Source organism: Nerophis ophidion, linkage group LG18 (assembly GCF_033978795.1).
Source record: "Nerophis ophidion isolate RoL-2023_Sa linkage group LG18, RoL_Noph_v1.0, whole genome shotgun sequence".
Classification (NCBI taxonomy): Eukaryota; Metazoa; Chordata; class Actinopteri; order Syngnathiformes; family Syngnathidae; genus Nerophis; species Nerophis ophidion.
This window is the reverse complement of record NC_084628.1, coordinates 22,095,053-22,112,962: the sequence shown is the minus strand read 5'-3', so window position 1 is coordinate 22,112,962 and position 17,910 is coordinate 22,095,053. Positions and strand designations below refer to the sequence as shown.

The 17,910-nt window shown below is 44.5% G+C and overlaps 1 protein-coding gene across 4 annotated transcripts; it reads right to left on the bottom strand.

The window, feature by feature from the left end:
- galnt17 (polypeptide N-acetylgalactosaminyltransferase 17) lies at positions 1 to 17,736 on the bottom strand. 4 transcript variants are annotated; one of them, XM_061877632.1, is made up of 12 exons: positions 17,480 to 17,736; positions 17,059 to 17,404; positions 13,813 to 13,996; positions 13,462 to 13,628; positions 4,252 to 4,426; positions 3,954 to 4,151; positions 3,776 to 3,893; positions 2,304 to 2,489; positions 2,099 to 2,236; positions 742 to 837; positions 462 to 623; positions 1 to 379 (listed from the first exon to the last, which is right to left on the bottom strand). In XM_061877632.1, exons 2-12 carry the CDS (start codon positions 17,300 to 17,302, stop codon positions 245 to 247), a joined length of 1,803 nt encoding a protein of 600 aa, XP_061733616.1. In that variant the 5' UTR covers positions 17,303 to 17,404; positions 17,480 to 17,736; the 3' UTR covers positions 1 to 244. The 4 variants fall into 4 exon arrangements, with proteins under 4 accessions (XP_061733616.1, XP_061733617.1, XP_061733618.1 ...); XM_061877633.1 differs by lacking the exons at positions 13,813 to 13,996; positions 17,059 to 17,404; positions 17,480 to 17,736 and having other exon boundaries at positions 4,252 to 4,421; positions 13,462 to 13,610; XM_061877634.1 differs by lacking the exons at positions 13,462 to 13,628; positions 13,813 to 13,996; positions 17,059 to 17,404; positions 17,480 to 17,736 and adding an exon at positions 9,784 to 9,986.
- Positions 17,737 to 17,910: the final 174 nt, after the last annotated feature.

Sequence of the window (17,910 nt, the reverse complement as noted above, 5' to 3'; positions counted from 1 at the left end):
TTACGGATTAAGTGCTTTATTGGAAGACATGTTGGCAATAAAATGACATCATTATGATGACCTCATCACATCATGGCGATGACGTCATAACAATCATCATCCGGCGGTACGTCGAGGTCGGTCCCGGCTGCATGCAACACGACGCACGTCCATGTTCAGAATGTCCACAGCGTAGAAAAAAACTGTTTTGGCGGTCCTCTCTTAGAGGTCGGACGAAGACGCTAATGATGTGGTCAAACGGCGTCTACTGGGTCATGGCGTTCTTGATGGTCCACCTCTGCCCGGAGCAGGACTGCAGCACCGCCTGGTGGCCGAAGTAGACGTTAGCCGGCACCACCTCCAAGCAGCGCCGCGTGGCGACGTTGACCATGGCGGCGCCCTGCAAGGGGGGCAAGAGGGGGCAGAGTCCTAGTTTGACGGACTAACCTCGACCTTTGACCTCAAGAGAAAGCAGGCGTCACCTGAGTGTAAATCCATTTGGTCTGCTGGGCGTCCTCCACCCTGTCGCAGTCCATCAGCTGCGGGAAGATGCTTCCGGGGTCGTCCGCCACGCAGCGAGTGTCAACCCCCGTGCTGCCCAGAGGACCCAGGAAGAGTTGGCCCTCTCTGGTGTAGCGCCCTAACTGGGGGACACGCACATGTTGCACACAGGTCACAAAAAGTCGGACTGAAGGGATGAGGACATCCGGCAGGTCTTTATGCAACTCAGACAACCAGGGTGTGTCCCAAGTGTCCTCCTACCTGGGGCCCCCAACCATGGCAGGGGTGCAAGGTGGCCGTGTGGTTCTCCTTAATGCCCTGGTCCAAACACAAGTGGCTCGCTTTAGAGTTGCGGACCTGGGAAAACAAAGTACAAAACCCACAACCAGTGAAGTTGGCACGTTGTTGCTGGACACACGATGGCCTGTCGAGAGAAGTGGAGTGCTGCATGCCTGGCAACCCTTTCATTCGAGGACATTGCAGATCTCTACCTTTTCGGAATCGTGCTACCAGGACATCTGCGGATTGGAGTAAGGATTGCACTGGTGTATCGACAAATTGTAAGATGCTGGCAGTCGTTCAAGGTACCACAAAATTGCCACAAATGACTGAATTGGCCCTTGTTTGTGAATGTTGTCTGTCTATCTGTGTTGGCACTGCAATGAGGTGGCGACTTGTCCAAGGTGTACCCCGCCGGAGTGCAGCTGAGATAGGTACCTCCCGTCCCCCTTCCCTCCTCGTGACATGCAGTAGAAAATGATTGAATGGATGGGAAGATGGTGGCAGAACGTGGGCACTCAGACTTTTGTGGTTTTGGACTAAATCTGGATAACATCGGAGACGCCGTCTGCCCTGCATGACAAATTTGAAGACCAATACTAGACAATTAGAGTCCATCCATCCATCCATTTCCTACAGCTTGTCCCGTTCAGGGTCGCGGGGGTGCTGGAGCCTATCTCAGCTGCATTTGGGCGAAAGGCGGGGTACACCCTGGACCTTATCGCAGGGCCAACACAGACGGACAACATTCACACTCACATTCACACACTAGGGCCATTTTAGTGTTGCCAATCAACCTATCCCCAGGTGCATGTCTTTGGAGGTGGGAGGAAGCCGGAGTACCCAGAGGGAACCCACGCAGTCACGGGGAGAACATGTAAACACCACACAGAAAGATCCCGAACCCGGGATTGAATTTTGGACTACACAGGAGCTTCGTATTGTGAGGCACATAGAGTGAAAAGTTTAAATTTGTTTTCACTCGCTCAAACACAAACATTCTAATCTGTATTGTTTTCCTTGGCAGCAAGCCACCTGGCGAAGTGGTTGCTTCAGGACTCTCCTTGAGCACAGTGCGGCGAAGACAAAACAAACAAGTTTCCTGTCAACAACACCAATGCCTACAGAGCGACTCTCGGCCTACAGACATAATCCACACAGTTCCTTCTTCCTCCTCTGCATTAAGATCAAGGAGTTTGCTGACTATTTCAGTGATGGACATGTCCTCGTCCTCATGTAACGCTTCCTCTACGGGTTGTAAGTCCTTAAAGTATTCTTTCAGCTGTGTCTCCAACCCGGGTATCAGTTCTTCTCAACCTTTTCTTCTAAACCTACTCACCTCTCCGTAGTAGATGGTGTTGTTGTATGTCTTCATCTCAGGGTAGATGTTGTCCAGATACCACTGGAAGTTCTTACACTTCAGTCTCTTCCTCAGCTCCACCCTTTCAGAGACGTCTCCATAGTCGATTCCATGATTCTGAAAGTAGTGGTCACGTCCTATTAGCGCTTAATTTCAAGCCCAACTAACGGCGAGCTTGTCCCACCTCAATGGGGATGTTCCAGGCCAGGTAGACGTTGGACTTGAGCTCGTCCATCCACACCTCGGCCACGCGCAGGGCGTTGCGCCGCATGTGGAAGGCGATGTTGCTGTGGTAGGGCTTTTTCATGCGGGCGATGTGAGCCACTCTGGAACACGGTAGAACCTCCATGCTGCCCCCGCACGTCCACACCTGCTGGTGAGGCAGGGGAGCGGAGTTATAAAAACATCAAATGTTTAGGATGTTGATGTGAGTTAAAATGATGACGATACAAAGATACCATCTGTGCACTTCTCACAACTACTAGTAGGCATTAGCATAACATTTTGTGTTATCTTTTGATGGGTGTGTCAGGATTTACTGCCTGTGGTTTTCCACCCTCAGACGAACGCTGCATCTTTGCTAGCCATGCATCAAAGCCACTTTCTGCTAACTTTGTTTCGAGGGTTAGACTAGCTGGCTGACATCAACTGGTGATATGTTAACTCAAGGCGCCGCCTATGGGTGAGCTCTGGAGTTGAATCAGCGCCCTTAAAGGTTGTCCTTTAGTCCTGTAGTGGCTGAGAGTGGTGCGGTGATGATATCAGAGCTAATTTGGTAGGTGCTATAATCTTCTGGCAATACTGCAACATTACCTGATATTTCACTGTTTGACATAAACACATAAAGCAGAGCAAAGCTCTCTCTGGATCGGTTCGCGGCCGAGTGTGAAGCGACCAGAATTAGAATCAGCACCTCCAAGTCCGAGTCCATGGTTCTCTCCCGTAAAAGGATGGAGTGCCATCTCTGGGTTGGGGAGGAGACCCTGCCCCAAGTGGAGGAGTTCAAGTACCTAGGAGTCTTGTTCACGAGTGAGGGAAGAGTGGATCGTGAGTTCGACAGGCGGATCGGTGCAGCGTCTTCAGTAATGCGGACGTTGTACCGATCCTTTGTGGTGAAGAAGGAGCTGAGCTGGAAGGCAAAGCTCTCAATTTACCGGTCGATCTAGGTTCCCATCCTCACCTATGGTCATGAGCTTTGGGTCATGACCGAAAGGATAAGAACACGGGTACAAGCGGCCGAAATTAGTTTCTTCCGCCGGGTGGCGGGGCTCTCCCTTAAAGATAGGGTGAGAAGCTCTGTCATCCGAGAGGAGCTCAAAGTAAAGCCGCTGCTCCTCCACATCGAGATGAGCCAGATGAGGTCGTTCGGGCATCTGGTCAGGATGCCACCCGAACGCCTCCCGAGGGAGGTGTTTAGGGCACGTCCAACTGTAGGAGGCGATGGGGAAGACCCAGGACACGTTGGGAAGACTATGTCTCCCGGCTGGCCTGGGAACGCCTAGGGATCCCCCGGGAAGAGCTAGACGAAGTGGCTGGGGACAGGGAAGTCTGGGTTTCCATGCTTAGCCTGCTGCCCCCGCGACACCACCTCGGATAAGCGGAAGAAGATGGATGGATGGATGGACATAAAGCAGAGAAACCGTGGAACACACAAACCCTGATGCCCAGTTCGATGTTCTCCCCTCCATAAACGTCCATGCCCGGGTCGAGCAGGCCGAGCTCGCCAAGGTAGACCCTGTTGACCACGAAGGAGCAGCCGATCATGGCAGGACTCCTGCAAAATTTCATTATGTAATCGGGGTTTTTTACTGTTGGACCCGAATGGCGGACCCACCTGATGGGGGCCGAGATGTCCCCCTCGTCCCACCACTGTTTGGGGGGGTTGATGTACATGCACCAAAGCTCCCAGTTGTAGCCATGACCGGAGTTCTCGTAGCGTTCCACCTCAAAGGTGTCGTGTTTGATGTTGTCAATGGACGGCAGGATGATCCTGGTGCGGTCCTGCTGAATTCTGGACAGAACCGGTTCGGCCCTGAAGAGAAACACAAGTAAGAAACTTACATTGTTTTATACTGGCTTTCTCATATTAGGACTTGTCATGTCTGGTGTTGCGGTGTGGCAGCGTGTCTTACCAGAATGGGGTGAACTCCACGTGAGCATCAAAGAAACCCGTCACCTCGGCGGTAGCCACCTTCCAACCCTCCATTCTGGCCCGGATCAGCCCCTCCCTCTTCTGGTTCCTGACAATCTTGACCAGGCCCGGGTAACGCTTCTTCACATATTCCTCCAGAGGTCCTTTCAGCTGCTCTGGAAGCCATTATACACAAGATCAGCATCATCCTAAAGGCCTACTGAAATAAGATTTTATTTAAATGGGAATAGCAGGTCCATTCTATGTGTCATACTTGATCATTTCGCGATATTGCCATATTTTTGCTGAAAGGATTTAGTGGAGAACATCGACGATAAAGTTCGCAACTTTTGGTCGCTAATAGAAAAGCCCTGCCTTTACCGGAAGTATGTGCGCGTGATGTCACGAGTTGCAGGGCTCCACACATATTCACATTGTTTTTAATGGGAGCCACCAACAGTAAGAGCTATTTGGACAGAGAAAACGACAATTTCCCCAATAATTTGAGCGAGGATGAAAGCTTCGTGTTTGAGGATATTGATAGCGAGGGACTAAAAAAAAAATTTTTTTTAAAAATCAAGTAAAAAAAAAAAAAAAAAAAGGCGATTTCATTGGGACGGATTCAGATGTTTTTAGACAAATTTACTAGGATAATTCTGGAAAATCCCTTACAGTAGCTTTCTATTGTGTTGCTAGTGTTTTAGTGAGTTTAATAGTACCTGATAGTCGGAGGGATGTGTCCACGGGTGTCTTGAGACCAGTGTCTGAGGGAAGTCGACGGCAGATACAAGGATGGCGCAAACTCCACAGATCTCCGGTAAGAGGCGACTTTTTACCACAATTTTCTCACCGAAAACTGCTGGTTGACATTTGGTCGGGATCCATGTTCGCTTGACCGCTCTGATCCATAGTAAAGTTTCACCTCCGGGAAATTTAAACAAGGAATCACCGTGTGTTTGTGTGGCTAAAGGCTAAAGCTTCCCAACTCCATCTTTCTACTTTGACTTTTCCATTATTAATTGAACAGAAAGCAAAAGATTCAGCGACACAGATGTCCAGAATACTGTGTAAATATGCGGTTAAAGCAGACAACTTTTAGCCGCGAGTCGTGCAGCGCTAATATTTCCTTGCAGTCCGTGACGCCACGCGCATGCGTCATCATTCCGCGACGTTTTCAACAATAAACTCCGCGGGAAATTTAACATTGCAATGAATATGTCATCATTGATATATAAACTATCAGACCGCGTGGTGGGTAGTAGTGGGTTTCAGTAAGGCTTTAATCATCTTCATGTAGCCAAGAACGGCTCCCCCTGCTGGCATGAGAGATAACTACAAGACTCTGACAGACGCAAACTTTTATTGTGTATCGTTGTTAAGAAATGTTACGAATACACAATTCATAATTCATATTATATTTATTTATTTATTGGCTCATCTTATGAGGTATGTAAAGTAACACACACATCCCAACAAGTGTGGCTAATTTAATTGACAATACAGGAGAGAAGAATAAGTTTACAGAAGGATCAGGATGTTAGCCTATGAAGTTAATGATGTTACAAGTAAATTAATAAATTATCAGGCTTTTAGCTCGGACACCAGGAAGTTAACCAGAAAACCAAGAGGTTTGCCAGGAAAACAGGAAGTTTAGCCACGTGTTTATGAAGTTAGCCAGAAAACCAAGAAGCTAACCAGGCTACCAGGGCGTTAGCCTGGAAACCAGGAAGTATGCCAGGCATCGAGAAAGTTATCCAGGAAACTAGGAACTCAACTAGAAAACCAGGAAGTAAGATAGTCTAACAAGAATTTAGCCAGAACACCAGGAAGTTATCCAGGCAACAAAGAAGTTAGTCAGAAAACAAAAAAGTTAGCCAGGAACCCAGGAAGTTACGGTGCGTTTCATTGACCTCGGACGTTAAAATGACGTCACAGCTGAGTTATGAGTGTTGCAGGTAGGAGGTCGGAAATCAAGATGGCCACACCACCAAAGCAACACGACTTGCACTTGCTTTATCTGAATACAAACAACTTATGGAAGAGTATGCGGTGGATGAAGAGAAAACTCGAAAGGGGCTAGCGATGTAGAACGTATAAAATAAAATGAACTTTACACTAAAGTAACATTACCAAATATAAACGCCCAACAATACATTTATGTGACTGATTTAGTACAGCAAAATATGGTTAGATGGGCTACTATAACACATAATCTCTGTTATTATTATGATTATTATTATTATTGTGTTATTATTAAGCTTCTAATATTGTTTACAGTCAGAGCAGGCATCTTTGAAACAAACTGGTGGTGGCAAGGACTCTATTTGTGTTAAGCACAATATCGTAAAAATCAGTTGTTCTGTAAGACTCTAAAATATTACGTCTTAAGTCTTTAAAGAAGGATATCCCTGAGGCCTGGAGCTTGTGGTAGCCTGGCTAACTTCCTGGTATCCTGGCTAACATGAAGTTAATTAGGCTAACTTTCTGTTTTCAGAGCTTACTTGAAGTTAACCCAGCTAACTTCCTTAGTGTGCTGGCTAACTTTCTGTTGTCCTGGTTAACAGGAAGTTAAACTGGCTAACTTCCTGCTATCCTGGCCAACTCTCTGTTTTCTTGGCTAACTTTCTGTTTTCCTGGCTAACAGGAAGTTAAACTGGCTAACTTCCTGCTATCCTGGTCAACTCTCTGTTTTCTTGGCTAACTTTCTGTTTTCCTGACTAGCAGGAAGTTAAACTGGCTAACTTCCCGCTATTCTGGCTTACTTTCTGTTGTCCTGGCTAACAAGAAGTTAAACTGGCTAACTTCCTGCGCTGCTGGCTATCTTTGTTTTTCAGAATAATATTGAAGTTAATTAGGCTAAACTTCTGGCATTTTAGATAACTTTCTGGTTTCCTGGCTTACATGAAGATAACCATGCTGACTTCCTGCTATCATGGCTATATTTCTGTTTCTCTGGCTAACAGGAACTTGAAGTGTTCCTACCTAAAAGGAAGTTAAACCACTTAACTTCCAATCTATCCTGGCTAACATTCTGTTTTCCTGGCTAACATTAAGTTAATCAGGCAAAATTTCTGGCATTTTGGCTAACTTGAAGTTAACCCAGCTAACTGCCTGGTGTGATGGCTAACTTTCTGTTTTCCTGGCTAACAGGAAGTTAAACTGTTAAACGTCCCGCTATCCTGGCTAACTCTCTGTTTTCCTGGCTAACTTTCTGTTTTCCTGGCTAACAGGAAGTTGAAGTTTTCCTGGCTACCAGGAACTTAAACTAGCTAACTTCCTGCTATCCTGGCAAACTTTCTGTTTCCTGTTATCCAGGCTAACTTTCTTTTTTTCCTGGCTAGCATGAAGTTAATCAGGCTAACTTTCTGGCTTTCATGTACTGTTTTGTCATGTCCGAGCCACCGTAGCCTGTGTTCAGTGTGTGACGTCACGAGAGCGAGGGAGAGTTGAACTCTCGAGGTTGTTAATAAACGGGAGTGATCCGAGGCATTGAGTTAAAACGTGTTGCCTGATTATTATTAAATTAAGACACCTAAATAAGCATATAGGTGAAACTGAGGACATAACAATGGCGACGAGTGATGCACAGAGCCTGCAAGCCAAGTGAGATAACGGCAGCATATCAAAGTTTAATCTGAAGTGTAACAGAAAGTTGCTGCTAGCATTAGCATAGCATTAGCATGGAGAAGACGAACCTGTCTGCGTTTGATTGCTACTCCGACCCGGCGACGTTGGGACCGCGATGGGCAAGATGGCTAATGTAATTTTAACTGTTTGCTGATGGAAAAGGTCTTATCATCACAGAAGACACAGATGATTTCGTGAAACAGCGGCGGAGAGCACTTTTTTTTAATCATGCAGGACCGGACACACAGGACATCTTCTGCACGCTGGATAACACTGGAGGTGCAGCAGACTATGATGACGCTGTTGCTGCTTTGAATGGATACTTCGTGCCACAAGTAAACGCCACTTTCGCCCGCCAGACATTTCACAAAATTACACAAAATCCAAGTGAGACTGTACAACAATTTTCCACACGTTTAAGACGTGCTGCTAAGGACTGTAGTTTTGGTGCAGGTGCAGACGATCAAATTAGAGATGCTATTATTAGCAAATGCACATCGGGCTATATTCGCCGTACACTGCTGGAAGAAGGACACGGGTTAGTGCTCGCTCGCACACTTGAACTGGCAGCACAATGTGAGCGAATTGAGGGACAAATGGCGGAAATGTCTGGAAAAGGGGAGAGAGCAGAGGCGTCTGTGAACCGCGTCACACAGAAAGGAGGGAAATATCAGAAGAAAGGACAAGGAAAATTTGGCATGGACAGAGAGAAAACAGATAAAACTTGCTACCGGTGCGGACATGCTGATCACTTTGGGAGGGATCCTAAATGTCCCACACGCGGTCAAACATGCCGCAAGTGTAACGGTAAAGACCATTTTGCCAAACAATGCAAAACAAAAGGTGCAACGGGAAAAGAAAAAGTGCACAACATAGAGATAGAGCAACATGATTATGCTTTTATGCTAAATGACACTAACAGGTCAGAGAGGCTTAACATGAATGTGGGAGGAGTTAGCTTGAGTTCCGGGGCTACATGTAATGTGATAGATGAAAAGACATGGCAGGGATTAAAAGCAGAGAAAATAAAATGTCACTCTTATATTCCAAAATCAGAGAGAAAACTATTCTCTTACTCATCTAACCAACCTTTACCTATTAAAGGGGCGTTCACATGCCAAGTGAAAATAGGAGAGCGCAGTGAACAAGCAGAGTTCATAGTAATCAGAGGCAATGGAGAACCTCTACTTGGAGAAGAATTAGCCATGAAACTATGTATACTGAAAATAGGGGCCAAAATATCAGCAGTCACAGACCTGAAACAGTCACTTCAGCACCAATACCCGATTGTATTTCAGGGGGTAGGAAAGCTGAAAACAAAACAGATAAAACTACACATAGACCCAGAGGTGACACCAGTAGCACAGTCACTCACGCGTATACCCTTTAACTTACGGGCACCTGTGGAGGCTAAAATGAAAGAACTCTTAGATCTAGACATCATAGAACCGGTCGATGGACCAACACCATGGGTAAACCCAGTGGTCATCGTACCCAAGGCAAACTCTGAAATCAGACTGTGTCTAGATATGCGACAGGCAAACCTTGCAATCATCAGAGAGAGATACCCTATTCCAACAGTGGATGAACTGCTACAGGGGATGAATGGATCAGTGGTGTTCAGCAAACTGGACTTAAAGTGGGGCTACCACCAACTCGAATTGACCCCAGAATCACGTGGTATTACCACATTCACCATCCACAATGGAGTCTACAGATACAAAAGACTTATTTTCGGCGTGTCTTCAGCCAGCGAACAGTACCAACATGAAATCCCTGCCGCACTTGCTGGTATAGAAGGGGTGGAGAACATCTCGGATGATGTCATACTTCACGCGAAGGATGAAGTAATGCACAACGAGCGACTACATGCAGTTTTGAGAAGACTGGAGGAATGTGGACTCACGTTGAATTCTGACAAGTGTCCGTTCGACATGGATCGGCTGATCTTCATGGGAATCTTGCTGTCTGAAAAGGGAATCGGTCCAACAGAGGAGAGAGTGAGAGCTGTGAGCGAGGCAAGAGAGCCGGAAAATGCATCAGAAGTGAGAAGGTTCCTTGGACTTGTGAGTTACAGCAGCAGATTTATTCCACAATTTGCAACATTGTCAGAGCCACTGCGACGTCTGACAAGACAACACACTACTTTTGAATTTTGTCTCGAACAGAAAAAAGCGTTTGAGGCGCTGAAAGAGGGCTTAGCCAAAGCAGGGACACTTCCCTACTTTAACAAAGACGCACCAACCAAGATCATCGCAGATGCTAGTCCAGTGGGGCTAGGAGCAGTGTTAATACAGAGCCAGAAGGGAGAGAATGTTCCCATATGTTACGTCAGTCGAGGTTTAACTGATTGCGAACGTAGGTACTCTCAGACAGAAAAAGAGGCCCTAGCTCTTGTATGGGCCTGTGAGAGGTTACACCCATACGTATATGGTAGACAGTTTGATCTGGTTACAGACCATAAACCTTTAGAATCTATCTATAATCCACGTTCAAAACCATGTGCTCGTATAGAGCGATGGGTTCTAAGGCTACAGCCCTATGATTTTGAAGTAATACATATCTCGGGGAAAAAGAACATAGCAGACCTGTTATCACGTCTACTAGGAAACAGCGTACTGAAACAGAAACATGCACACGGATCCGATGAATATGTGAGATTTGTGGCAGTGAGCGCGACACCCAGCGCACTGACAACCCGTGAGGTTGAAGAAGCGTCAGCCCATGATGAAGAGCTGAGTGAGGTGCGTAAAGCCATCGCTAGTGGACACTTTGAAAAGTGCACAGCATATGCTCTTGTTGCTAGTGAGTTATGTGTGATAGGACAACTGGTTCTACGCGGGACGCGTATTGTGCTACCACAAGCACTGCGGACACGCGCTCTCTCACTAGCTCATGAAGGACACTTGGGAGTTGTCGGTACCAAACAGCACCTCAGGAGCAAAGTCTGGTGGCCAGCTATGGACAAAGCAGCGGAGAGACATTGTAAATCATGCCACGGTTGTCAAATTGTTGCTCGCCCAGATGCAGCAGAACCTTTGAGACCCACACAGTTACCGGAGGGGCCTTGGCAAGATGTTGCAATCGACCTACTCGGACCCCTACCGACAGCTGAATCAATTCTAGTTGTAGTTGATTACTACAGCCGTTATTATGAATATGACGTGTTAAAATCCACAACTACATCAAAGGTGATAGATAGTCTAGAGACGATTTTCGGTCGACATGGACTGCCCATCACATTGAGGTCAGATCAGGGCCCTCAGTTTAAATCAGAGGAATTCAGTGAGTACTGTGACACCAACGGCATTAAGCACTTAAAAACGACACCACGATGGGCGCAAGCAAACGGTGAGGTGGAGCGTCAAAATGCTTCGCTGATGAAGAGGATTCGCATCGCTGTTTCAGATGGACTTGATTGGAAGCGAGAACTCAGAAAATATGTCACAATATACCGGAGCATCGATCACACAACCACGGGGAAGAGCCCTGCTGAGTTGCTTTTCAACCGAAAAATGAGAGGGAAGTTGCCAAGCATCACGGCAGCAGGACACGCTGATCTGGAAGTAAGAGACAGAGACGCAGAACAAAAAGGACAATCCAAGATCTATGCAGATGAACGCCGTGGAGCCAGATATTCAGACGTCAATGTTGGTGACACTGTCCTGGTGAGACAAGAAAAGACTGATAAACTTACCACACCTTTCCACACAACGCCACATAAGGTGGTGAGCAAATCAGGAAACCAAGTAGTTGTTGAGTCTCCAACGGGAGCCAGATACACAAGGAATACAACATTTGTGAAACGATACAACTCTCATGATACACCCACCAGAATGGATGCATCCCAGGACGTTGAGGACTGCACAATAAATAGAGAGACACAACCTGCTCAACGCGCAGAACAGAGTATCACCAGCCATGACACCCAAGACACACAGAGGCCTTCGAGGAAGATACGGTTGCCACAGAAGCTGGCAGACTATGTGATGACATAGACTTTTATCTTGTTACGGTCTGGTGATGTAGTAGTAACATTTAATTTTTTTTTAAAAAAGGCAGAAATGTTTGAGTCAAGTTTAGTGACAATATTGTGTGATGTTGTAATGTGAAATTAACAACTTCAAAGTAAGGTCAAAGCAAGTTTACAGTATGATATATTTGTTGACTGAAATTGTGTTTTACTAGTGAATTGATGCATGGTTGAGAATACAGAGAATACATACAGAATATTTGATTATGTGTTTAATAACAAATGTTTTGAATACTCCCTAATGTTTATAGTTGACAATTGAAAATAACCTGAAGTTTATTTCTAAGGAAAGGAGGGATGTCATGTACTGTTTTGTCATGTCCGAGCCACCGTAGCCTGTGTTCAGTGTGTGACGTCACGAGAGCGAGGGAGAGTTGAACTCTCGAGGTTGTTAATAAACGGGAGTGATTCAAGGCATAGAGTTAAAACGTGTTGCCTGATTATTATTAAATTAAGACACCTAAATAATAATATAGGTGAAACTGAGGACATAACACTGGCATTTTGGCTAACTTGAAGTTAACCCAGCTAACTTCCTGGTGTGCTGGCTAACTTTCTGTTTTCCTGGCTAACAGGAAGTTAAACTGGCTAAATTTCTTAAGCATGAAGTTAATCCGGCTAACCTTCTGGCATTTTGGCTAACTTTCTGGTTTCTTGGCTTACTTGAAGTTAAGCGGTCTGACTTCCTGCTATCCTGGATATCTGTCTGTTTCTTTATCTTTTCCTGGCTAACAGGAAGTTGAAGTTTTCCTGGCTAACAGGAACTTAAACTAGCTAACTTCCTGTTATCCTGGCTAACTTTCTGTTTCCTGTTATCCAGGCTAAATTAATTTTTCCTGGCTAGCATAAAGTTAATCAGGCTAACTTTCTGGCATTTTGGCTAACTTGAAGTTAACCCAGCTAACTTCCTGGTGTGCTGGCTAACTTTCTGTTTTCCTGGCTAACAGGAAATTAAACTGGTTAACTTCCTGCTATCCTGGCTAAGTCTGTTTTCCTGGCTTACTTTGTGTTTTCCTGGCTAACAAGAAAATAAACTGGCTAACTTCCTGGCTAACTGTCTGTTTGGCTGGCTATCATTAAGTTAACCAGGCTAACATCATGTTATTCTAGGTAACGTTCTGTTTTTTCTTAGCTAACATAGAGTTAACCAGGCTAATTTCCCATCAGCTAAGCTAACTTCCTCTTGTACTATTTGTTCTGTCAATTTGCAGCATTGAGTGTTTTTTCAGGGGTTTGTGTGTTTTTGGCTCTTGCAGCATGTTTCTTTAGCATATGTTTTTGTTTATCCTGAAGTGTTTTTTTAATTTTCAGCATTTTCCTGTTAATCCTGTTTGTCTGAGTCTAAAGCCGAGAGCTTCCTGAGCGTCAACGTGCTGCACTAGCATAATGCAACTAAACAGGAAGTGCTCCTAATCAGCAAGCACGCTAATGGAAACCGCTCTGAGTGTGATCAGGACAACACACAGACTGTTCATAGTCAACATGAAGTGTGTGCTGGTTGTCCTTTTAAAGGTGCAGAAGAGGTCAAAGTCAAACTTTTGCTACACGCACCGTCGTCGCTGTGGTCGTCCACCAGGATGATTTCCTTCAGCAGGTGAGGCGGCGTGTGATTGACAGCTGAGTGCACCGAGCGCAGGATGACGGACAACGCCTCGTTGACGAAGATGAAGATGAGGGCCATCTGGGGGAGGTCTTTCAGGTGGGACACCTCTTTGCATCTACACACACACACACACACACACACACACACACACACACACACACACACACACACACACACACACTCTCACACCACGGCAGCATCAAAGCCCGAACCGTTGGTCCAGAATTAAACGTTCCTTTCGCAAAAACGACCATCACTTTGAACAACTTTTTAAAATCTCCTTTCTTCCAGTCACTCACCTGCTCGGTCTGTGGTCCGGGATGGTCCGGTCCAGAGAGATCCTGTCGCTCAGGTAGGCGTTGTAGCCGTACTTGTCCCGCAGGGGCGTGGCCTCGCTCTCCTCGGCCGGAGTCAGCGTGGCGGGGAGGCCACCTGAGCCTCGACCCCTGAAGCCCTCAGTCAGACCAAGAGACTTGGACAGACCTGGGAGAGCCAGGACACAAGGTGAACCATGACGTCCTCCGGCCCGACCCGCTTCCTGTCCTCTTGGGTGTGCAATCAGGTCAGCTTTAAGACTACTCGCTGGAATTATTGTCACTTGTTTACTTTCAATGAAATACATTCAAGATTCTATTAGCCATAATAGTTAGTTTTTAAAAGATAAACTAAACATTCTTAAAACTATTAATAGTCATGTTATTGTTAAATTAAATATTTATAACTTTTAGTCAGAATAGTCATGTATTTACATTGAATATAAGATGAGGTGGCGACTTGTCCAGGGTGTACCCCGCCTTCCGCCCGATTGAGCTGAGATAGGCACCAGCGCCCCCCGCAACCCCGAAGGGAATATGCGGGAGAAAATGGATGGATGGATAACATTTTAAAACTCTTAGAACAGTCATTTATTATTTTTATTTAAAAAAATCATTAATTAATACTAACATAATAATGAGAATTAATGTAATTTATTTTTATTAAATTATATAATATTGGGCTCAAAGTTCAGTAATCAGACAAGAAGCTTTGATATCATTAACAACAATTATAACTATAATTGCAACGTAATGACTTTTTTCGCATTTAAGCATAAAAAAAAAGTTTAAAATGGTTCTTTTATTTTAATTTCATATTATTTTATTTTAACTGTTGATCATAACAGTAGTTTATTTTTAAATGAGGGGTATCCAAACTTCCAAACTTATACATATGCCTGTGTGTGTGTGTATACTGTGTGTGTGTGTTTGTATATGTATGTATATATATATATATATATATATATATATATATATATATATATATAGTGTGTATATACAAACTCCGTTTCCATATGAGTTGGGAAATTGTGTTAGATGTAAATATAAACGGAACACAATGATTTGCTAATCATTTTGAACCCATATTTAGTTGAATATGCTACAAAGACAGCATATTTGATGTTTAAACTGATAAACCTTTAATTTTTTTGCAAATAATCATTAACTTTAGAATTTGATACCAGCAACACGTGACAAAGAAGTTGGGAAAGGTGGCAATAAATATGAATAAAATTGAGGAAAGCTCATCAAACACTTATATGGAACATCCCACAGGTGTGCAGGCTAATTGGGAACAGGTGGGTGCCATGATTGGGTATAAAAGCAGCTTCCATGAAATGCTAAGTAATTCACTAACAAGGATGGTGCGAGGGTCACCACTTTGTAAGCAAATTGTCGAACAGTTTTAGAACAACATTTCTCAACAAGCTATTGCAAAGAATTTAATGATTTTACCATCTACGATCCGTAAAATCATCAAAAAGTTCAGAGAATCTGGAGAAATCACTGCACGTAAGCGATGATATTACGGACTTTTGATCCCTCAGGCGGTACTGCATCAAAAACCGACATCAGTGTGTAAAGGATATCACCACATGGGCTCAGGAACACTTCATAAAACCACTGTCAGTAACTAGCTACATCTGTAAGTGCAAGTTAAAACTATACTATGCAAAGCCAAAGCCATTTATCAACAATATCCTGAAATGCCGCGGAGACCCCGGACTGTTGAACGACTGAAGCTCTACATGAAACAAGAATGGGAAAGAATTCCACTTTCAAAGCTTCAACAATTAGTTTCCTCAGTTCCCAAACGTTTATTGAGTGTTGGTAAAAGAAAAGATGATGTAACACAGTGGTGAACATGTCCTTTCCCAACCACTTTGGCACGTGTTGCAGCCATGAAATTCTTAGTTAATTATTATTTACAAAAAAAAATAAAGTTTATGAGTTTGAACATCCAATATATTGTCTTTGTAGTGCATTCAACAGAATCCATCCATTTTCTACAGCTTACTCCCTTTTGGCATAGCGGGGGGCGCTGGCGCCTATCTCAGCTACAATTGGGCGGAAGGCGGGGTACACCCTGGACAAGTCGCTACCTCATCGCAGGGCCAACACAGATAGACAGACAACACTCACACTCACATTCACACACTAGGGCCAATTTAGTGTTGCCACTGGGGATTCAACAGAATATGGGTTGAAAAGGTTTTGCAAATCATTGTATTCCGTTTATATTTACATCTAACAAAATTTCCCAACTCATGTGGAAACAGGGTTTATATATATACGTATGTATGTGTGTATGTATATATGAATATATATATACATATGTATATATGTATGTGTGTATATGTGTATATATATATATATATATATATATATATATATATATATATATATATATATATATGGTATATATCCATCAATCCATTTTCTACCGCTTATTCCCTTTTGGGGTCACGGGGGGCGCTGGCGATTATCTCAGCTACAATCGGGCAGAAGGCGGCGTACACCCTGGACAAGTCGCCACCTCATCGCAGGGCCAACAGAGATAGACAGACAACATTCACACTCACATTCACACTATATATATATATATATATATATATATATATATATATATATATATATATATATATGTGCATACATGTGTGCATATATACATATATATGTATACACATATATACATATAAATACATATATATACATATATATATTTATACATATATATACATATATGTGTGTATATATACATATATGTATATTTACACATATATACCATATATACATATGTATCTATGTATATATACAATATATACATGTGTGTATGTATGTATGTACGTATACAACTGTGTATGCATATATACATATACAGTATATATATATATACATATATATGTATATTTACACATTTATACCATATATACATATGTATCTATGTATATATACAATATATACCTGTACATGTGTGTATGTATACAACTGTGTATGCATATATTTTTATATATATATAAATGTGTGTATAGTGTTGTGTTATTGTTAGTTATTATATATAATCATTTCATCCTTGCTCTTTATTGTCCATTTTTTTTCAATATAACTTTTTAGGGAGGTCTAGTTTTATGTACAATTTTCTGTTATAGCCAATAAAAAGGTACACTGCACTTAGCACTTCGAGGCATGAAGGTGTGGGTTTAAGTTGCTGAGTGGTTCCGCTCCTACCGTTAAGTTGTCGGTACACGACGTCTTCTAGCGAGCTCAGCCTCTTCAGCAGTACTTCATGGTCGACGGCGGCTCCCTGCGCGGTTCCGTTGGACCGGGCCGGCCTCCTTCGGTCCGCGGGTGCGTCCGGACCGGCCGCTTGGATCCTGCGGGTGTTACACCTGCTCCACAGGGTCACAAATCCCGCCACCGCCATCACGTTCAGCACCAGCAGAAGCCTCCATCTTCTCAGCGCAAACGCCATGGAAAGCTCCCCGGTACCGGCGGGTCAAGAGGCGGGTTCCGCAAAACGCGAGCAGTCACTCGTTCCGGTTCGGTGCTGCGCGCGTCCACGATGAGCGAGAAGCTGCAGGAAGAAGATTCATTAGACGGGATGCGGGATTCGGGTCCGTTTCTGCAGCAGCGGCATTATGGCACTTACGGTTCGGCCCAGGCCGGGTTCTGGGAGGCATCCCGCGGCTGAGCACTCTCACACGGACTCAGGAAGTGAAAGGCAGCAGCCAGCATAAGTCCGCTTCTCAGAACTCTTAAGGTCCGGTTTTTTCGTCGTCACCTTCAAGGCTTTGGTGCTGATGCTGGTGAGGCGGCGGCGCGCGCGGTAGCGTGCACGTGTACTGCGCGCAGCCCCGCGCACACGCACACGCTTCTAATCTTCCTCTGAAGCCCACTGGTGGTTGAAGGCTTCATATAAAACATGGAGTGGATCCACCGGATCATCACGTGACATGTCATACGACACATGACTGAAAGGTCGGGGACGTGGTTGGGGGCGCAGTTAAGAGGGGAGGAGTATATTTACAGCTAGAATTCACCAAGTCAAGTTTTGGGAATAAGCGGTAGGAAATGTATGGA